General features: G+C 41.2%; 1 protein-coding gene across 2 annotated transcripts; it reads right to left on the reverse strand.

The window, feature by feature from the left end:
* Window positions 1–3,925: 3,925 nt before the first annotated feature.
* On the reverse strand, window positions 3,926–23,471 carry ZNF449 (zinc finger protein 449). 2 transcript variants are annotated; one of them, XM_010997960.3, is made up of 5 exons: window positions 23,381–23,471; window positions 20,739–21,188; window positions 18,915–19,119; window positions 7,474–7,587; window positions 3,926–7,284 (listed from the first exon to the last, which is right to left on the reverse strand). In XM_010997960.3, exons 2-5 carry the CDS (start codon window positions 21,090–21,092, stop codon window positions 6,398–6,400), a joined length of 1,560 nt encoding a protein of 519 aa, XP_010996262.1. In that variant the 5' UTR covers window positions 21,093–21,188; window positions 23,381–23,471; the 3' UTR covers window positions 3,926–6,397. The 2 variants fall into 2 exon arrangements, with proteins under 2 accessions (XP_010996262.1, XP_064338677.1); XM_064482607.1 differs by lacking the exons at window positions 3,926–7,284; window positions 7,474–7,587 and adding an exon at window positions 15,964–16,358 and having other exon boundaries at window positions 23,381–23,462.

Below are 23,471 nucleotides of genomic sequence, written 5' to 3' on the forward strand. Positions count from 1 at the left end.
TTTTGACCAGTCTGAGACTGCATATGATCAGATTCACTCTCTGCTATAGTATCTGTTACACCTGTTACAGAATCTGTTACACAGAATCTGTTCCATCCTTGTGGGATTCAACTTTTTCCATGGTCATTTGACTTTTTTTTTTTTCTGCCACATTTGCTTATTACTAAGTTATTAGCAATCAATGTTTTGCTCCTTCCCCGGTTCCTTTTTCATTCATCCTGCAGGGAAGTGATTTCTGCAGCGGACCTGGTCAGTGATTACAGACTGGAATGGGTGGATATGATGAGCCTGCTGCCCCTTGGGAGCTATGCCGCTGCCCAGCAACTGGGCACAGGTGGCCCCTTGTCGCCTGTCCTCAGTTCTGCTGTGCAGCTGTGCCTTCTCACCAAGCCAGGACCTGCAGCAGTCATTTTTATGCTGTTGCCATGCACTAGACATCAACATTAACACCTTTGTCTTAATGTTTTTTGTCTCCTGACCAGTAATAGTTCCAGGTATCATCATCATTCTTGTCTCACAATAGACCTTAAACTTACTCCACTGAACACCCTTATACTTATTTCATTTTTAACTTAAACTTAATCTCAAAGTCAGCTTCATGCTGTCTTAAAGTGAACCTTACCCTTTTCCAGGCTGGTGAACTTTGAATCCTAATGCTGATCTACAGATGCTGGGCTTTCTCCCAGGTCAAGTCTCCAGACCAGCTGCTTAACCCTTACTGTTCCTCAATGCCTAAGAACACATAATACCTGCCGGCTACCTCAAAGGCAGGAAAAGGTTAGCTTACAGAGATGGCACAGGCTTGCTATCAGGACAAGTACTAAATCCCTGAATCACATGATGCTCCTATCAAATATAATTGTCCCAGGAACCATTAGGCTGTGACCCAGAAGCAGACGACCCCTGTACAAGTTGATTTGATGTGGTTTCAAATCAAAAGTAAGACATTCAAATCCTACAAGTCCACTTTAAAGTGTGTATTGTCTACTCCTTGGGGGAGCAAGGTCATCACACCATAAGGTGGGGAGAAGAAGGGGAAACCTTGAATTAATTTTGTTAAGGGGAAGGCAGAGGACTGTCTGAGGCTTCCCAGATAAAGCTCTGGTAAGCCAAGCCCGTTGGAGGCAATGCAGGTACCCCTTCAAGGAGGCCAATATGACAAGTGGGTTCAGATGACCAACAGCCAAAGGCTTTTAGCAGGAACAAAAGGAGAGTGAGCCATTTTCTTGAGGGCAAATCAACTTCTCCATAGTATTGTTATTAGGCAGCTAAACCCAGCAGTGACATACACTTTTACTTTGAACAAATGACTTGTGCTAAAAGGCTTCCTGGCATCACACAGAAGAATTCAACTTTCAGTCCCACCTTTACCGATATGGGTGGCCCCTCCCCTTGTATATGGGTCTTGGGACAGCGATATTAATCCAAGAGCTGGTTGATGCTCTTCATTTCAGGGGCCTTTAGAGAGGTGAGCTGGAATGCAGTGGTGTGGCAAAGTTAAGATAATGCCCTCCAAGAGGAAAAATAGACTCCAGAGCTTGGAGATTCTATTGTTCAGAGCTCAGTGCGTGGAGAAGGAGGTCTGAATGGAACCCGAAGCTGGCCAAGGAAGAAGGACAGAGCAGCCTCAACACTCAGGGAAGGTGCTGCAGACAGAACACTGGGAGATGTATTTAACTCCTACAGGTCTTCAGCAGCAGAAGCCGTTGAAGGCTAAGCCTGGAGTTGCATGTAGAGGGGCGGTCTGGTATCTCTATTTCATGCCCTTAACTTCTCTAGATGCATGCAATCTGGGTCTGTTTATGTAGAGCTCAGAGCAGAGGCTTTGTTAAGACTGAGCAAAACGGTATTTTATTTTGAAAGGGAATATGAAGAAGCAGTAGTTGAAGGGATATAGAGTGTGGTGTGAAGTACAGAGTATTATTTGTCCTGGACGGTCTTACTTCTAGCACGAAAGCACTTCAAAATACAGGCTATGCTGAAAGGTGATGATGGCAGTAGGATATCCAGGAGACGGAAGACCGCGGATGGATGGACTCCACCACGGCCAAGTTGAAATTCTGAGCACGGCAGTAAGTGGTTGCATGCAATCAACGTGGATTACTGATATTGTTTATTTCTAATAAAAATATAGAGCGATTCTTCAGTGACTCAGTAGTTATGTATCTTTTGAATGTAAACTGGTTCTCTAATATATGAATCTGGTTTCCAGGTAATCCTTGCAGAGAAAATTGTGTTTTTGAAAATCAGTGTATCATCTGGAGAATGTGATGGCTTTCACTCACTCAGAGGAAAGATATATAATGCTTTAACACCTTCAGCTCCTTAAAAATTGTGAACTTAGGCCATGCCAGACCTCTGAGAAGTCCTGTCTGACAATGCAAGCTGGAAAAGGCTAGATAGAGACTAACTTATACATCGCTCTGGTGAGAAAAATCCCCAATCACAGTCGTTACAATTGCAGAATTGGGGGTGGGGGAGCGCTTGGGAAGCTGATTGTTAATGCTAAGGAAAGATTAAGAGATGAGCTGTCTTCCTGTCTGTTCCGTATCTGTCACAAAGGACTAGAAAAGAACAGGGGCTGCCCGAGGCTTAGTGTGAGTTTTGGTTCTTTGTAAGAATGTCCAGCCCATACACTGGGTGAGAAATGAGAGAGGGCTGCAGAAAGAAAGATCATACAGTTTCCTGGAGGTGTCCAAGACTGTTTCTCTTCAGAATGTCATGGTGACCACAGGTGCAAGAGGGCAAAGTGTCACATCTCTGCTCCCTGACCTGACAGTGAGCCACCTGGGCACTGATTCACCTGTGTGGTCCCCAGACAACCTAGTCAGCACACTAGGAAACCATCCCTGCTGATTCAGGAGGGCCACTGTTGCAAAAACCTCGAAGTGCCCATCGCATTCTCTTGCTGCTTTCAGGACGGACCACTGTGGAATCCCAAGGGAGTGCTTTCTCAGCCTGGCTTGGAGAGGCTGGGTTTCTCGAGGTCCTTTAGTCTCCTGTTTTTACTGCCAGTCTTGATAGCTGAGCAGCTATTCACAATTGCTATATAGCATCCATAAAATGGGTCCAATAAAACTCTTACCAAGGGTATGGGGAGTACAAAATTACAGGGAGGCAGAATGGGGAACAAGGCAGTGTCTCCTCAGTTACTGCCCCTTCACAAACACCAAGGGCACTGCTAAAGATGGAAGTAACTGGGACTCGGACTGAATTATACCACCAGCTTTCCTGGTTCTCCAGTTTGCAGATGGCAGATTATGGGACATGTCAATCTTCGTAACTGTATGAGTGAATTCCTGTAATAAATCTAAATCTAATTAAATATATATATAATGTATATTTATATATATAATATATTATACATACATATAAAATATATATAATATATATATTAAATATATATTATATATTTTATATATATACACACACGCACACATCCTGTTTCTCTGGAGAATCCTGGCTAATAGAAGCATTACATATAAAAAGTATAGGGGGATGGGTATAGTCAGTGGTTGAGTGCGTGCTTACCATGCACGAGGTCCTGGGTTCAATCCCCAGTACTTCCATTAAGAAAAAATTTTTAAAAATAGTTAATTTTTTTAAAAGTATGGAATGTGACTAGAGTAATATTTAGAGGAAAATCCATAGCCTTAAATGCTTTTATCATTAAACAATACTTAAAATACAATATGCTGGGTATTTACTGAAAGCTTACACTGTGTAGGACCTGAACAAAATATACTTCATTTCATCTTCATAGTACTTAAGAGGTGGGTACTCTTTTTCCCCCTTCATAATACTCAGGAGGTAGGTATTGTATTTTGCCCTTATCTTTTTGAAATGCTCAGAAGTATAATTAGGCACATCCATACAATGTTGTAACTATGCTATGTTTCCAAGAACTATTTCACATAATTCCTGATTCAACGTCACACATATTTATTAGTGCTTATTATATACAGGACACTATGACAAAGGAATGAATAATAGATATTCTCTACCCTGTAAAATCCAGTCACATGTGTTTATGATGTAGATGAGGGGGAGGATACAGCTCATACTATGATTGCAACTGACCCTACTAGCTCAAACTGACTGCATGAAGTGCTAAAACGGATGCATAAACCGAGCACCATGGTTGCAGGGAGTCAAGCGATTCCAACTTAGATTGGGGGCAGGAGTCCACTGTGGTGCTTGTTGCCACTGCTCAGGTAAGCATCTCTAAGTTGTTCCAACAATTAGTTCATGTGACTGAAGCAGGAAGAGCATAGACGTTTCCACTTTATTAAAGTATTGCATAGATACAGAGCAGTTGGGCACATCCATTCTAAGGCACTGTTCTGGTTTGAATGCAATTCCACAAGAGAGAAAAGAGAAGCCGTTACATTCGGTAGTTTTCATCTCTACATTCAGACTCTTCCCAAGTTCCATGTTTATTGCTACTGGGATCTCAGTTGTATCCCCCAACTTAAAGCAGCAGCAGACTGGGACCTGGATGACAAAAATTAAAGACACACCCTGGCTCTAGCACTTGATATGATTTGGCACTTAATTACAAACTCTCTTGCGTTGTTCTCCATTTGCTTCCCAACTCTTGTTTAACTAAGCATATGATAAACCTTTTATGAATTAATTTCTTTACTAGTTTCCATTAAGCCTTGAACAGGACTAGTTAGGCACATAGTAGATACCTCCAAAATACTCATCTTAAATATCATTTCCAAGAACTTCAATGGAATAGAAGAAAATATACTTTCCCTAACACTAGTTTAAGGAAAGGATGACTGGTATCTTCATAAAGAGAAAATACTTGAATGTCCTGTTTCTTGTATTTTATAACAGGAACTAGGCTGAATGAATATTTTCATGTATTAACAGCTTTAACTGACAAAGAGAGTTCTTCCCTTGCTATAGGAACTTGAGTCATTACTGCTATTATATGAGAACATTTATATAAGTAGCAACGTGTGTGTGTGAGAGAGAGAGAGATTATAAGTAAAATTCAAAGAGGTTGAGAATCACTGAGCAACTTATAAATATCTGAATTAGTGACCCTCACCTCCTGAAATGATGTGTGTGTTAAAGAGTTTCTCATAACATCCTTGAAGCAACTGGAGATAACTAGGCTTGGGAACAACAAGACTATACGGATAGTTAGAGAAATATTTGTTAAAGGCAGTGTGGTCCAAAGAATATTTGCAGAATACTAGCTCTGTGGATTATTACTGGGTATACATGAAAAAGGGTTCTGGGGTCAAACAGGATTGTAAAACACTGAGCCAAAAGAGGTGCTTTTTCCGCCTTTACCGGAGGACCTCTTGGAATTCTCATATGCTGATGAGCACTGTGAGTCTAGAAAGCGGAGACAGCCAGGAGGGACTCCCAAACTTATTGGCAGAACATCTTCTAGAACTAGATGTTCTATGACACACACTTAGGGAGACACTGAATTAAAGAATGAGTAAAATTTAAAAGCACTGAGAGACACACGGTTGAAATAGCAGTGGAGAGTAAAAGGCAATGGACGCTGGTTCCTCAGTCCATCTAAATTAAATGAGACTCTACTTGTATGACTTCAACTGTCAAATGGATTCTTCCACCAGAAGCTGACTCATTCTGGGGACAATATAAATCATCAAATACTCAGCTCTAAGTGGCATCATCCCAGACTGCCAACTAAGGAGACTAGCAAACTTTGCAAAGTTCAAGAGTAAAGATTAAAATTTACATTTCTTGAAAAATAACATTTTCAAGGGAAAGAACCCAGTTCATACCAGGCAAATGACATCCTCTTCATCCACGTGTTCCTAACACATTTTTATTATTTGACAAAATACATTGTCTCCTTTCTTGCCACTTGGGGCACACATAAAGCTTTGGACTAATTTAATTACCTTTACTAATGACAGCAGAATTATGGCGCTGCTATAATAGATATGTCAGATAGATATGATTATCCATTATATTAATGCTACACTCCAAAGGATTGCCATCAGTTTTATGCTTCCATTTATGATATGGTTGGCTTGGTTCACAGAAATGTTCAATGTAATAAAAAAAAAAGAGTTGTAGAGACAGGATAAATCAAATCTAGGAAAGTTGCAAGAGTAGATGGATAGTCTAGAACTCGTATGTCTTGGAAGATGGGTTTTTAAAGTAGGAAAAAAAAGCTGTTCTTATAAGCTCAAACAAAAAGATTCTCTGGGGATGGGTATAGCTCAGGGGTAGAGCACGTGGTTAGCATGTGCAAGGTCCTGGGTTCAATCCCCAGCACCTCCCTTAAAAAAAAAAAGGAAGAAAGATTCTTCCAAGACAAACAGGCTGCTGCAGGTTTAAGATTTTTTTTTTTTGAGTTACTGTCAATTTCTGTAGGACTTGTTTACTTTAACAATTCTTAAAGAAGTCCTCTGAAGTGAGTGACTTGATGCATTATAAGACCTGCTCTCTGCCTGAAGCTTTTAGAACAATGACTACACTTGTACGGCTTCTCCCCTGTATGAATTCTTAAATGAATAACAAGACTTGGTCTCTGTCTAAAGCTTTTCCCACAATAATTACATTTAAAAGGTCTCTCTTCGGTGTGAGTTCTCTGGTGCAAAGTCAGAGCTGTCAGCCTACTGAAACTCTTCCCACAGTTAGGACACCTATGAGGTTTTTCACCCGAATGAGTTTTCAGATGTCTTTTAAGACTTGATCCATGACAAAAGCTTTTCCCACACTCAAGGCATTTATATGTTTCTTCTTCAGAATGGGTTCTCTGGTGCCCTATGAGGTGTGACCGCCGAGTGAATCGCTTTTTACACACAGTGCATTCATAGGGTCTCTCCCCTGTATGGAGTCGCTGGTGTCTGTAAAGGTCTGAACTACGAAGGAATCTTTTCCCACATTCCGGGCACTTATGAGGTTCCTCTCCTGAATGAATTCTCTGGTGCCCTGTCAGCTGGGACTTCCGAGCAAAACATTTCCCACACTGGGAACATCGGTGAGGTTTGTCTCCTGGACTCTTTTTCTTCTGAGGCCTGGGGTTGAGAGGTTCTTCCAAGCTGGAGCTCTCAGGTTTCTCTCCTGCAGACGGGTTCTGCTGATCTACCAGCTTTGTTAAATCTGTCTGTAAATCCTCTGGGGGTGGTTCCCATTGATTTTCTAACTGTACATAGTCTTTTTGCAAAATAGGACCATGAAGAGCATTCCCCTCTAAAGTAACAATAAATGGATACATATCCTCCAGTTTTTTCTGTTTTTCTGAAGTATCTTCTTCATTTTCTATCCCGATCTCAAACCCTGAGAGGAGAAACAGAATACAGATGTCACTGTGTCCCGCAGAGAAAAGAACATGAGGGAAAATGAAAAGTTCTATTAAGCCACCGGCAGGAATATAGAAATTCCTAAGTTGAATTCAAAACTCTTTACCCTGATTAAGGTTGGTTTTTTGTTTTCTTTCTTCTCTGGGATCAATGAACAATTACTTACCTAACTTGGAATCGAGTAATTGTTTAATTTCTTTGGACTCTTGTAGTTCCTTCACCCAGGCCTCTTCTCTATGCTCCAATGGAAAGCTCACATCAAGTTTTGGTATCGGATATCCTGGCCATAAGAAAGATAAGAAGCATAATAGTCTGGGTCATAAAAGATGTTTCCAGAGTTCAGGCTGCTATCTTGGACATATGACCACTCAATATCTACTTCCTCCTCAATTACTATTATTTCACCTGGAATCTCTTACAAGAGTCCTTTTTTTTTTTTTTTTGAAAGATAAGAACAAAACAAAAATGAGAGAACATCCTTTTGTGCTCAATTCAAGGCTATTCTCCTCTAATGAATGGAAGAGGAATGAATCAATTTTGTGCTGAAATCAATACACTAAATTGCTACTGTATCTATTTTGATAATAGATTTATCTAGGTTAGAGCCAAAATATGAAGTAAATCTTCGTAAAGTTTTGGCATATTAAAACTGAGAAATGCTGCTATTGAGTACTATGTGAAGAGAGAAAGGTAAAGCTAGAAGTCATGAAAGTGCTTACTGGGATAATTTCCGTTGAGATTTTCAAATTATAATGGAAACTGACTAGGTTGGCAACCCACAAAAGCAGTCTTTGTTTGTTTCAGCCAAAGTCTAGAAGTGGATTCTCTTGAAATTAACCCAAATCACCATCAAAGAGTGTTTCTCACTGTCAAGCGAAGACCAAGCAGGAGAAGTGTCTACACTCGGTGTCCATCCCCCCGACCCCCGCACTCTCCTCACTGAGAGCTGCTCTGGCTCACACTCTCTTTCCACACCTCTTCCTTGTCTTCCTCCTCAGCTCTGGTCAAGTTAACCTGTTTGCAATAAAGTGTGGGTTGGAAGTGGCTCATTTGAGATTGAAATGCAGCATTAAGTTTAAATATTAGCATTATTAAAATGATGTTAGCAAGTTAATTTGATGAAAATTTAAAATTTAAAACATTCTAGGGGGGAGGGTACAGCTCAGTGGTAGAGTGCTTAGCATACACGAGGTCAACAGTTCAATCTCTAGTACCTCCATTAAATAAAAATAATAATAATAAATAAACCTAATTACTCCCCTCCCCAAAACAAACAACCACCCCCCCAAAAAAACAAATAAAACATTCTATCAAAACAGGGGAAGTGGACTAAAATACCTTACTTTATATTTTCACGGAAAAAAAAAAAGACCTTTTAAGATTAAGAAACAAAAAAGCATTTCGAGAAGCTGAAAAATATATATTTATATGTATGTATATGTATAACTGAATCGCTTTGCTGTATACCTTAAATTAACATTGTAAATCGACTACACTTCAATAAAAAGCAGGAATTTTAAAAAGATGTATTTCAAATCACGTTCTGTTTAAATTCACTATTTTGCTTTTGTTTGGGTTTCAAAACTAAGAACAGGATGAGAGTGTAATGAGACCAAGGTCAAATAAAACTGGAGGTCATGGATCCAAGGAAAGCTGCCATTGAGTAAAAGTGGGAGCAAGCTGAAACTTGAAATAAGCAGAGAGCAGCAAAGGCCTAGGTGTGAAATACTGATTTATAATCTAAATGCAGGGAGGCAGACTTCTAGCACGATACCACGGGGACCTCTGCAGATCTATTTCCCAGTGAAACTGGTGAAAATTATTAAAAATAATAAAAGAAACATTTAAAGCCTCTCAAAATGGCCTTTAGGGCATACAGAAAATTAGGAAACGTCTTTTTTTTTTTTTTTGGTATCTTTTTCTTTTTGGAGGGGGAGGGAATTATTTATTTATTTTAAAAGAGGTGCTGGGGATTGAACCCAGGGCCTCATGCATGCTAGGCATGTGCTCTACCACTGAGCTACACCCTCCCCCAAGAAATATCTATTTTTTAAAATCTGTTAAAATTCACAGAGAACAGCGAGAGTCTTAAGTGTTTAAACCCAAACTGTTCTCTTTAGTCCCCCTCCCAGCTCCACTCGTGACTGCCAGAGTAAAGAGCCTCGGGCACTCCTTCCCGGGCCCCAGTTCAGAGGCCTATCTTCCTGGGAGGGGCAGGACCTCAGGATTTTTCCTCCTACCTTTAGCTATCTATTGTTGAGACAGAAAAGGAGGTGGGCGCTCCTTTTATTTCCCCACTCTCCACTGGTGGGATGGAGCTCTGCATTGGCTGTGGTATTGCTGAGAATACTGGGGCCCCGATTGTCCCTTTAAAGCAACTGTAGTTTTATAAGGTGACTGTGATTGTAAAGCAGTGGTTTCCAATCCTGCAGGGGCAAGCCAAGGAGGCCTGAGGCTCAGGTCTAGTGCTCAGCTCCTAAAGTGGCAATGCCACTCAGAGATAAGCACACCATCGTCCCCATCTCCATTTTCAGAGCAATGTATCAGTGATTTGGCCTGGGAGGAGAAGCAGGCCTTAAAAGAGGTAGCTCCAAGTTTTCTCAAAGAAACTGAGTTCATTTCCAATAGAGAGAGTTCAAGCCTAAGGGTACTCTCAGAAAGAGTGGGGGCTGTAATGAAAGGCAATTGGAAAGAGTGATGGATTTACTGAATATACACACTAAACTGTAGGCTGGCTAGTTTGCAGAAGAGAACTAGGAAAGAGACAGCTGGGAGGAGCCCTCCTGGGATCAGAACAAATCTGAAAAACTGACCTCAGGAACTAGCCTATCTAAGGGGACTGAATTAGACTGAATTAGTCTGCAGAGCAAATTCTGCTCCAGGGCATTGTTGAAAACAATAGAGCGATTAGCTGCAATTAATAGCCGGCTCTGATCAGGGAAAGTGGTAACCAAAGAAAGCCCTGAAAAAACTACTGTCATTCCGGGACGACTGTGTGCACAGCCAAGGCTGTGCTCCATAAGGGCAACGTCAAATGCTTAACACTGCAGGGTGGGCTAGAGTTCATTAAAATAATCCAGCCACTCACCAAACAAATCAGCAAATAACAATAACAAGCTCTGGGGAGGGGGGAGGAGGACACAGAGTTGCTACAATATATTATCTAAAATGTCCAGTTTCCAACAAAAAATGAGACATACATGTGGACAGGAAAGTATGACCCCTACACTGGAAAAAAAAAAAGGAGCAGGCAACAGAATCTGCCTATGAGAGTGACTAGATATCAAATTTAACAAAGACTTCAAAGTAACCATTATGAGTATGTACCAAGGACTAAAGGAAATCATGATTCAAGAAGTAAATTATGATGACATCATATAACATCAAATAGAGAATATCAGTAAATAGAAATTATAAAAAAGAATTGAAACTGAGTCCCCTTAAAACTGAGTTTCTCTGCTGAATTTATGATTAACTTTTCTATTTAAAACTTTTTTCCCTTTCTTGTCCCACACCTGTTCCCTTCAGGATTGAGGAATACTAATGAAAAGGGGTGGTTGAAACTGAGCAGGACCCTCTCTGCCCTCTGTTTCTTGGTTGTAGAAAAAGGCTTTGGCCTCCTAGTCCTTCCTGGAGTTCCAAAGAGCAGATTCAAGCAGCTACTAGTTAGGGAAGTGAGGAAATGCAGAAACAAAGGAACAGCAGTCAAGAAATAATACTTCAGTGATAAGACAGTGCTCTCCTTCCTCCTCAGGGGATATACATAACAATCTGACATGCATCTGTGAGCTGTTCTGCAGGAACTAAGGCCCCCACCCAGGTGGAGGATGGTAACTACATGCTGAGACCCCCGACTGGTCAGAAGCAGAAAGTTGATGACTGAGATTCCTGAAACACCACCCTGTTACGTTACCACCAACCAATCAGAAGAAAGTCATACACTTTGCATCCCTCACTCCAAATGTTGCATTTAAAAACTCTTCCCTAAAAGCCATCAGAGAATTTGGGTCTTTTGAGCACGAGCTGCCCATTCTCCTTTCTTGTCCCTGCAATAAACCTTTGTCCACTTCGAACTCTGATGTTTCGGTTTGTTTCACCTTACTGTGCACGGGCCATACAAACTTAGGTTCATGAACAGAATCAAGTGGGAATTCTGGAATTGAAAAGCACAATGAGTGGGATGAAAAATTCACTAGAATGGCTCAAGAGTAGATCTGAACTGTTAGAAGAATTAGTGAACTTGAGGACAGATCAAGAGAGATTATGCTATCAAAAGAACAGTGAGGAAAAAAAGAATGAAGAAACAGAGAGTCTCAGAGAAAAGATATATCATGAGAAAACCAGGAGAGGAGTGAGAGAAAGGAGCAGAAAAAATATTTGAAAAAATAATGGTCCCAAAGTCCCCAAACATATTAAAAAATGTCAATATACACATCTAGGAAGCTCAGTGAACTCTGTGTACAATAAGTACAAAGAGATCTATAAATAGACATTATCAGAGTAAAAATCTTTAAAGCCAAATAAAAATAAGAAACCTTGAAAAACAGCAAGTGAAAAATGACTTGCCATCTACAAGAGAACCTTAACAAGATGAAAAGCTGGAAACAACAGAAGCCAGAAGACAGTGGGATAACATAGGCAAAGTGTTCAAAGAAAAATAAAAACTGTCAAGAATCTTATATCCAGAAATGCTATCTTTCAAAAATGACTATGAAATAACATTTCTGATAAACAGAAACTGAGAAAATTCACTGGTAGCAGACTTGCCTAACAAGAAATGCTAAAGGAAGTTCCTCAGTCTGAAAGCACATGATCTCAAACAGTACTTTGAATCCACATGGAAAAACAAAGGACACAAGTAAGGGTAATTATTTCATTATAAAAGACAGTATAAATACAAATTTCTTTTTCTTTTCTTAAAAGATTTTAAAAGCAATTATATAAAACAATATGTACATAGTACAGTGTTGGGTATATAACATATAGAAATATAATATATTTGCCAGTAACAGCACAAATGAAGTGGGCAGGAGCACAGCTGTATTGGGCTAAAGAAATGACTGCAGTCAGTAATTTGAATCCTCAGGAAAAATGAAGAAAATAAGAAATAAGAAATAATATTAACATAACAAAAGCTATAACATATACTTGTTTTCCTTCTCTCAGCTCCTTTAAAAGTCTTAAAATTATATAAAGCAATAGCCATAACAATGTATTGTTGAGCTTGTAACATTTTTGATATAATATGTATGATAGTAATACCCAAAAAGGGCAAAAAGGGAATAGAGTTATATAGGAGAAGTACTTCTATATCTCATTGACATTAAGTCAGTATAAATCTGACGCTGATTATGATAAGATGTACATGCTAAACCTTTGAGTAACCACTAAGGAAATGACTTTAAAAATAGTGAAAATTCATTAAAGTAAGTAAAATGTTACATTCAAAATATTTACTTAGTGTAAGAGAAAGCAGTAAATGAGGGATAGAGGAACAAAAAAAGATATGAGACATATAAAAAACAAAAAGTAAAAGGGCAGATATAAATCCAACCATATCAAAAATAAGATTAAATGGTATGAATTAAACAACTCAATCAAAAGGCAGAGATTGTCAAACTGGATTTTAAAAAACCCAACTATATGCTGTCCATAGGAGACAGACTTCAGATTGAAAGACACAAATAGATTGAATATAAGGGAATGGAAAAATATGTATCATGCCAGTAGCAACCAGAAAACAGTCTGAGTAACTATATGAATATCAAACAAAGTAGACATTAAAACAAAAAAATTACTAGAGATAAAGAGAATCATTTCATAATGATAAAAGGATTGATCCATGAAGAAGATAACAACAATTATAACCATATATGCACTTAATAATAGGGTACCAAAATACATGAAGGAAAAATTGACAGAAATAGTAAAAGAAATAGACAATTGAACAATAATAGTTGGAAACTTCAATACCTCCTGGCACTATTGGATAGGAAATTTAGGCAAAAGTTCAACAAGAGAAGACTTTAAAAATACCATAAACCAACTAAACATCACAGACATTTATAGAACACTCCACCCAAGAACAGCAGAGTATACATGCTTCTCAAATGCACAGAGAAAATTCTGCACGACAGTCGAGATGCTATACCATAAAACGAATGTTCAAAAATGTTAAAGGCTCACAATTACAAAGCATAGCCCCCTACCAAAATGGAATGAAATTAGAAATAAATAACAAAGAAAACTGGGAACTTCAGAAATATATAAAAATTGAACAACACACTCCTAAGCAATCAGTCAAAGAAGAAATCAAAAGGGAAATTAGAAATATTTTGAGATAAATGAAAATGAAAACTTAGGGATGTAAAACCTGTGCTTAGAGGGAAATTTATAGCTATGAATGCCTATATTAAAGAGGAAGAAAAATCTCAGTAACCTAACTTTGCCCCTTACACCACCCCTGGATACAGAGAACATGTGCTCAAACTTGAGCTTCTTCCTGGATGTTAACCTCATGCCCTTCTTAATTATCTACCAACCCCGCCTCCTACTCGCCTGGTCGTCCAGTGTAACATTCAGATCCTGGTGCCTCCAGTGCACTCAGCATCTACTTCCCAGACTCCCAGAGCCCTGCTCTGGACTCTCTCACCAGTTTGCATTCCCCAACCTATGCTCACAGTCCCATGTCAGCTGAGGCCACTAACCATTCCCCTTGACCCACCTCCCACCCTTTGGACCTCAGTCCCATCCTCTACTCTTATACATTCCATAGAATACCATGATGGATGCTGAATGAACTGGACACTGACTGAGAGGTTTTCACAGGTATCAGCCCTCTTTCTATTTGCTAATGTGGGGAAAACAGCCATGGCGCTCATCACAAGGCAAAGCTTAGACCATCTGAAGGCACCTGGGCTGAGTGAAGAGGAGCAGAAACCAGCACTCTCACACACTCTGGGGGGAGGGTACATTGGAACAATAATTTTAGAGGTCATTTGACCGTATCTATTAAAGTTTTAAATGCATATGCCCACTAACCAATAATTCCTATTCTGGACATTTGTTCCACCAACACATGCCCATAGAAGGATGCTCAGTGTGTGTTTTGTAGCTTGGCTCCAGGGCTTTGGGTCGTTGTTGAATGGCGATCAGAACTGCAGGCCTTAATGCCTACTTCTCCCAGGGGGCTCTTCTCTTGACCCTCAATGCAGACTAGTCTGTGTAGCTACTATTACCACTGGATGAGTGATTTTACAGCAACAGGGGAAACATCAATTGCTAGTCAGTTGGTGTAAAAGGGAGGGTTCTACAAATAGAAACCGAAGCTTATTACCTTAAATTCAATCATGTCTTCTGCCTTTTAGGTTATAGTCTAAAACATTAGTTTCCAAGTGATGATAATGTGTTGTCCAGGATGGTAAATTCATCTTGTGGCTATAGCCAAGAGACTCATCATGGATATATTCTATTTGACCTAATTAACTGAAGAAATTTACTCAAGAAAAATTGACTAAAAAAGACAGAAAAAAAAAGATACAAGGATGTAATATTCAGCACAAGGAATATAGCCAATGTTTTATAATAACTTTAAATGGGTTGAATCACTATGTTGTACACCTGAAACTAATATAATATTGCAAATCAACTATACTTCAGTTTAAAAGATCAGTTTCTGACCTAAAAGACTGAAGTAAAAAGTAAAAGGCTAGTAGGGACAAGGAAGCATGGGTGCCAGTTGTTTTAAAATAGGGCCTCAAATTCTTTGATATTCTTCCCTTTAAGGGGTTTAATTTTCCTCCTCTTAAATGGGAGTTGGACTTAGTGACTCTCTTCCAATTAATAGGAAATGGTAGCAGCAAAAACATTGTAGCATCCCCCTTGCTTCGGCTTTATTCGTTTTCTCTGGGGGAAATCTGCTGCCCTGTTTTGAGGCTACTCAGGCAGCCTATGGAGAAGAGCCATTAGCAAGGAATTGAGGTCTCCTGCCAGCCCCTGCTGACATCTTGTCAGCAACTATATGAGAAGCTCTGAGCCAGAAACACTATGTCAACCACTCCCAAATTCCTGACTCTCAGAAACTGTGAAGTGGTAAATGCTTTTTCCTCTAAGCTGCTAAGCTACAGGGAGTAATTTGTTATTCAGCAATAGCTATCCAATACAAAGAGGGAAAAAGCAATTTGAGGTTAACAAAGAAGGTGCTTAATTGATGAATGTTCCCCCCACCACCCCAGGCTCAGGGAATGACTTCATTAAACCCCATTATCAAAGACTGTGTCATAAAGTCTCCACTGCACTAAGAAATATCATTACTCTGGTTAGGGCTAGATATTAGCTAATGATATTTTAGTATAATAGAATAATCTAAAGAAATTTAAGTTACAAGATTCTTTTGTTGCTTGACAGACAGCATTTTTTGCCCTACATTTTACTTTAAATTTTCATCTCTCATATCCTGCATCACCAAAATATGCGATCTTTGACATCCTGAATACAATTTCCTAGTGTAAGCTTATTAATTTAAACTAAAAACCTAAACTTTGGCAAATGAAAATTGTTCCAAATTTGGTGTACTAAGTTTGAACTCCACATTTTCAAAGATAAGCATAATATCCTTTATGTTTTTAGGATCATCACATCTGTTCTTTCTGATTGCAGACATTCTAATATATTTGCCTACCATTAGCATCTGGTGTGTCTGGCTTGAATTCAAATAAGGAATTTTTTTAAAGCTTATGTGTTTCTTAGATCACTTTACATTTTCCATTTAAATTCTTTTTTTATTTCTCTCTTATTCTCTCTTCCCAGCCCACTCTGTATCCACTTACATCAAATGAGTATCATTAGATGGATATATATGTATGTGTATATACGTGCATATTTTTCCATTTCATTCCCAACAAATTAATGTTTTGCTGACAGGGGATATATTTCAAACTTTAATGTAAAATCAATTGACCTCTTCCATTATTTTTAAATTTCTTCTTCTACTCTGTCAGCATTCTGTGCTTTCCATTCAGCCTTCAATAGGATGTACTTCATGCAATATACCTAAGGTGTTTTCATTTTAAAAAAAAAAACAGTAAAAGTTAAGTAACCTTTATTACGGAACAATAAGTCTTGTATCATTTTGCAAAGCATAATGTATCACCTTAAGAGTGATAAGAAAGGGGTAGTTTCCTCTCCTTCAAGTTGGTATATTTTACTCGTTTAATTCATTCTCTCTCTTCCTTGTTGAATACACTGGACATTCCTATGCTTCAGAGAATACAGTACGACAATGAAGAGCAATATTGCTGCTCAGTGTCATCTGTAATCTTTGTACCTGTGACTGTTGCTAACAGGAGCAAATTAACATGAGGCATGGGAGTGCACTTGCAGAGACGTATCACTAGCTAAGTTTTACTATCTGTTGCTGGCATACATACAAAAGTACAGATTTTTAAAACCTTTTTAACAGACTGAAAACTATAGGTAATGTAAAGATTGGAACAAAAATGACAACATTATATGGTTCTCCTTTGACCATAACATGCATCCATATGTACTTGTAGGTTTCTCTTTTTTGTCACCTTTATTTCAAAATGTTCTAGAGACCCATAAACACCTCAAACTCCACATGATCAAATCTAAACTCACGTTGACCCACCAAATCTGATCCTCTTCTTGTGTTCTCTATGTCAGTGAATAATATTACCGTCTTCCCAGTTCACTGGCCAGAAACCTGAATACCATCCTTAACCCCTTCCTCTTCCTCACCCAACATCCAGTCAATCACCAAGTCCCATAATTTCTATTTCCTCCATATCTTTTGAATTGGTCCTTTTCTCTCCATCATCACCGATACAATCGTAGTCCAGAAAAGTATCCTCTGTAAGGTGGATGATTGTAGGACACCTGTTCCTAGTCTTCCCTCTCTTACTGTAGCCAGAGTGACCTTCTAAATGCAAATCCGTGTATATCACTCCCTTAAGAACATCCAGTAGTTCCCCACTGCCCTGAGAATAAAACATGACCTCTCAACAAGGCTCACAAAGTTCTTCAAGATCTAGGACCCTGCTTCTCTCTCTAGCCATTTTAGTGCCACTCTGGCTCCTCTGCTCCTCCTCTGTGCCCTCACGCTGCAGCAAAAAGTCTTCAAGCAGGCCATGCTCTCTACCCCTCCAAGCCTTTGCACAGGCTGCCATTCTGCCCAAAGCTGGTTAGGTGGCCGTCCTATGGGCTCCCATAACATCCTACTCCCCCTCAACACATCATCTTACAGTCCTATTTACATAACTGAATTATCCACAGGAATTGAAGCTCCAGGATGCCTGGGACTGATGTTCTGTCTTGCATACTAGAGACCCCGGGGTGGCAACCGACAGAATGGGGAAAATATTTGCAAATCATATATCTGATAAAGGACTGATATCCAGAATATAGAGAGAACTCTAAAATTCAACAACAACCCCCCCCCCAAAAAAACCAATTTAAAAATGTGCAAAAGACTTGACATTCTTTGACTAGACATTCTCCAAAGAAGGTTTACAAATGGTCAACAAGCACATAAAAAGATGGCCAACATCACTAATTATTTGGGAAATGCAAATCAAAACTACAATGAGATACCACCCCAAACCCATTAGGAATGCTACTATCAAAAAAAAAAAAAAAAGAAAGAAAAGAAAATAACAGGTGTTAGTGAAAATGTGGAGAAACTGGAGACCTTGTGCACTGTTGGTGGGAATGTAAAATGGCACAACCTCTGTGGAAGACAGAATGGCAGTTCCTCAAAAAATTAAAAACAGAAATACCACATGATCTAGCAATTTCACTTCTGGTTATATACCCAAAAGAAGTAAAAGCAGGGTCTTAAAATGATATTTGAACACCCATGTTCATGGAAGCATTATTCACAATAGCTGAGATGTAGAAGCAACCCAAGTATACATGTATGCAAAATGGATAAGCTAAATATGATCTATACATACAATGGATTATTATTCAGCCTTAAAAAGGATGCAAATTCTGACGCATGTTACAACATGGATGAAGGACATTATGCTAAGTGAAATAAGCCACTCACAAAAAGACAAATACTATGTGATTCCATCCATATGACGAACATAAAGTAGTCAAATTCACTGAAACAGAAAGTTGAATGGTGGTTGCCAGGAGCTGGGGTGGGGCAGGAGATGGGGAAATGGGGAGTTATTGTTTAAATAGGTATAGAATTTCAGTTTTACGAGACAAAAATAGTTATGGAGATAGATGGTGGTAATGGCTTCACAAAAATTATAAATCTATTCAATACCACTGAACTGTACACATAGGAATGGTTAAGGTGGTAAATCTTAGGTTGTGGGTATTTTACTACAATAAAAAAATGAAAAGAGAGAAATAGGCTTCTTGAGGAGGGTCAGTAGCTTAAGGGGTTTTCAATCCCATTCAGTCGAAGGTGTTTTGTATCCAGCTGTTCTCAGAGAGAGATACCTCCTCTTTCTACTCTTTATCAGAGGGCCCATTTCCATCACATAATTGGTATTCTAATGCAACCCCAACCCTGGAGAGCTCTTGAGCTCTCAAAACAAAAACCAAAGAAAGGGAATGAAACCCTTGCCTTACCAGGGTCCAGAAAGGGCTGGCCTTCCCCTGCAGCGCCAAAGCTCAGCTCCTGCGGCCCTGCCTGTGGGATCCACGCCTCTGCCACTGGGACCTCTGGGGCAGGTCCCATGACTTGGAGTGGGGGTGACTCCAGGTGGATGTTTGGTGGTATGGGTGCCATTCCCACGGGTGCCAGTTCTTCCAAGAGCATTTCCTGCCTCTCGATCTGGGGAAAGTCAGAACCATCACTCAAGTCCAGACCAGCCCTGCCCAGTAGCAATATAATGCAAGCCACCCATGTCTTTGTAAATTTTCCAGTGGCCATATGAAACGGGAAATGAAACAGGTAAAGTCAGTCTTCATAATATGTAATGTTTAACCCAATATATCTCAATTCTCATAATTTCAGAATGTAATCAATATAAACAACTGTTCATGTGATATTACACCTACTCTTTTTCATACTAAGTTTTCGGCATGTGGTGTGCATTTCACACTTAACAGCATGTCTCCATTTGCACTAGCCTCATTTCAACTGCTCAAGAGCCACCCTTGGCTAGTGGTTACTGTGCTGGGTGGTGTACGACTAGACCATACAAACATCAAACCTGATATGGTAAGCTAAGCCAAGAAGACAAAGAAAAGAAGGGAAACCATAAGTTCACTCTGTCCTAGGAGGGCAGGGAACCTTGGACGACTCCTGTCCAGGCAGGCTGGCCACAGAGCCCCATCACATACCAGGCTGAAGTGCCCCTAATGCCCACCCAGAAGCACTTCCTCCCTTCTCCCAGAGATTCTGTCCTGTGCTCAGCTATGAGTTTTAGTCAATGGCTCTGAACAGAGGCCAGTGCCACCACCTCCATGGGGCATTTTAGACAAGATGGCTATCAGAATGGAGTGAAGCAGAGATGGCAGTCTGCCTAATTCACAGGGCAGAATGGTTCCCCCTCCCACACAATTTAGGAATGTTCCCTCAAACACTCATGGAGTTAAAAAGAACCTTTCAAGAAACTCACCCTGCTGGTCATATAAACACAAAATATTTTCGTATATTTTAGCATGACTTGGATTTTCCAGGAAAGTGTCACTTTGGAAATCAAAGAAAGATGATATTCCTTATTGTTCAGACTGACCAGGAGCTGCTTACTACTTTGAGAAATCACATGGCCAGCAGCAACACTGCTCACAGTGTTTGAGCTGTATCATATCAGTTAAAAGTTCTGGCTGTTGCCTTCCCAGTGGATCTAGGCATAAATTCAAGCAAATGACAACTGCATGAAGCTTTGGTGCAGACAAGCCCGAATATGTGCATGCTGAAATGCTTACTATAGTTCATAAGAAACCATGTTCCTTTTCCTTTATATTCCTTCTAGATTCTATTTGACTCAGGGTTGGCAAAATTTTCTTGTAATGAGACAGACAGTAAATATTTTAGGCTTTGTGGGTCATATTGTTCTGTTACTCTTCTTTTTTTTTAAATCACTCTTCAAAAAGGTAACAACCATTATTAGCTTATGGATTGTATAAAAACAGGCTTTGTGCAATATTTGGCCCACAGAGCAGTTATTATATTGACTTTTTTTAATTTTGTATATATAAGTAGATTATATTATCTATAAATTTCATTTTAGGATAGTAAAGGGGACATTGCCAAATATTTGTTAAAGAAGACAAGCTTGGTTTAAGTATTGAGAATCACTGAAACATACGCCAATTCCAGCAGAAGGGAAAAAATGCAAAGCACTGTGGAGAAATCTTGGGGTATCAGACAGAAAGTCTGAGCCAGTCCCAGCTGCCTCTGCTACTTCTTTTGATCTAATTACTAAGATCCCAAACTCTTCTCACCTGCTGCTCTGGTATCTCAAGTTCTCTCTGTAAGTCTTCTATCAGTGACACAACTCTTTCTCTGTTCTCTGGGCAATGTTCCCTCACCCAGGTCTCGATCTCGGTGGGCAGAATTGTTAGGAACTGTTCCAACACCAGCAGCTCCAAGATCTGTTCCTTAGAACGCATCTTTGGCTTCAGCCATTGACAGCAAAGCTCCCAGAGTTTGTTGAAAGCTTCATGAGGCCCGGCTGCTTCCTTGTATTGGAACTGCCGGAAGCGCTGGCGGAAGACTTCACAGTCAGTATCATACTCTTGAAACACCGAGCCCTGATTCAAGGAGGCCTGGATTGCACAACCCAGGGCCACAGCCATCGCGCCCTTCCAGCAGTGTACAATTTATCTGGGTCCAGAAGTGGCAGATTCTAATTTCTCTCTTTATGTTGTCGTCTGGGTAGAGCCACCTAAAAGCTGAGGGACAAAATGAGAAAGGAGAAACAGCAGTGGTTACCAGAGGGCATACTTACCTCCCTAAACTGCTTACTTTTCACCAAAGCCCTAAAGCAGCAGATCATGTTTTTGGTGGAGGGAGGGTTTGAGAATTGGATGAAAGCCATGGGTTCATTTCTACAAAAATATGCATCACATCCAAATCTGCATTCAATTTCAAAAAGTTGACAAAACCTTCAAGACCATCCACAGACCCTCCAGAATTCTGCTATCCACTGTGGTATTCAGTAGTCCCGTGTGGAAGTTTAAGTTTAAATTAATTAAAGATAAAAATTCTCTTTCTCATTTATACTAGTCACATTTCAAGTGCTCATAAGACATCTCAGTCAAAAGTTCTATTGGATAGCTCTGCTCTAGAATTCCACCAACCAAGGCTAAAAACCCCTCGCCTTAGATAAACCCCTACAGATCTGGTGGGCTTTAACCCCACTCCCAGCGTAATTCCAATTGTCTTGTGTCTCTGTATATAGCTAGGCCACAAAAGAAATGGGGGAGCAATACTTCCAGTGGTGAATAATCCTGAACGTCCATCTACCTTTGAGTAACCCTTAGTCACCTTCAACCAGAGGGGCATCTTAGCCAGGGCCATACCTTGCAAAGTCAGCAAACGATCAATCCCTCATTCCTTTCCTCTGGAGGGTATGTGTAGTTCAGGCAACATCACCGTGACCCCCGTCCTGCACTAGCATTCTAAGTGGCTTTCCCATGAGAAAAATACATGGCAACAGGGCAGGCCAGCAGGAGCTGGGGCTGCAATAATAACCAAGGACATCCATCACATTCATCACGCCTTGTGCCCGCGGCTAGTGATCTAAGCCTCCCACATCTATTCGTTCCTTTAGCCCTCACCCCGCCTTAGGAGCCGGGCTCTAGTGCTAGGCCCTGAATGCAGATGAGGGGACGGAGGTGCGGCTTAGGAGGACTGAATAACTTGTCCCAAGACACAGAGCAAATAAATGCCAGAGGGAAATGGTGAGGACGTTAGAATTGGCACATTCCTGCAGTGCTCGTGTCTAAAAACATCCCAGTGTTCTCAATGCGACCTCTGAAGTCACAGAGGCCTTCACATAGCTGTCCCCACAAGTCTCAACACTGGTACCCGCCCGTGTTCTGCGGCTCCTCTCTCTGCATTTGCCGAGATGCAGATACCTTAGATAAACCCCTATAGATTTGGTGGCCTTTAACCCCACTCCCAGCATAATTCCAATTGTAGCTGACCTCTCCCTTGGAGTAGGACAAGGAAAAGAACACTCATGACTTCCCAGCCAGTCATGCCAAATGGACACTGTCCCCATGTCCCCCTTTATCTAGATCGTAGCCTGGACTTGAGCCACACACCCATCTAGTGATAACCTGCTAGCCGTGGGACCCTGGCGCCCAGGGCTTCTGTCTGTAACAGGAGAAGAATCACAGCATCTCCTTCATAGAGGTTCCTGCGCGGATCCCACTGCACGGAAAGGAACAGCAGCGTGCCTGGCACAGAGCAAGCGCTCAGGAAAGGTCATTTCCTAGGAAGCTTCTATTTCCCCCAACCCCGCCAAGGCACCTAACCGTCGCTGGAGGGCATCCAGGGACCGTGCTGCTTGGGCTGCGGACCCGCCTTTAATGAGCTCCAGCCTCACAGCTGGGCAGCCTTCCCCGGACCGACCCGAACCTTCCACCACGTCCACCAGGGAACTGACCCTTCGGGACTCCCCACGTCGGCCCTTTCGGATGCAAACTTCACTCCACCTCGGGGCTGATGGCTTGTCCCTAAATCCTCCTGAATGAGCCGGGCCCACAGGGCCCGTGGGTGAAGAGGGCTGTGAAGAGAGGGCACTCGGGGAAAGGCAAGGCGGGCAAGTCTACAAGCCGGTTGAAAATCGGCTGCCTGCGGGGCGGCGCGGCCCCAGCGCGCTCCTGGGGAGGATGTTCCGCCGCCCAGAGGCGCGCTCCCCGCCCGGGAGAAGCTCGGGAAGGCCCGGGCGGGTCGCAGGGAGCGGCGGCGGGGACCCGGGCGGGACAGGGACCCGCCGCCCGTCACTCCCTCGCACGCCCGCCGCCCGATCGGGGCTGGAGGCGGCCGGTTTGCGCAGCCCGAGCGGGATGGGTGCCCCGCTACCCGCGCCCGCGCCCCAGGGATGGCCACGCCCTCTGGCCGCTCCGGGACTCACCGCCTCGGCGCCCACGGCTCTCCCAGGCTCACCGGGTGCAGCTGACCAGGGCGCAGGCGCATGGCTGCGCTGCGGACTACAACTCCCGGCA

This window comes from Camelus dromedarius, chromosome X (assembly GCF_036321535.1).
Source record: "Camelus dromedarius isolate mCamDro1 chromosome X, mCamDro1.pat, whole genome shotgun sequence".
Taxonomy (NCBI): Eukaryota; Metazoa; Chordata; class Mammalia; order Artiodactyla; family Camelidae; genus Camelus; species Camelus dromedarius.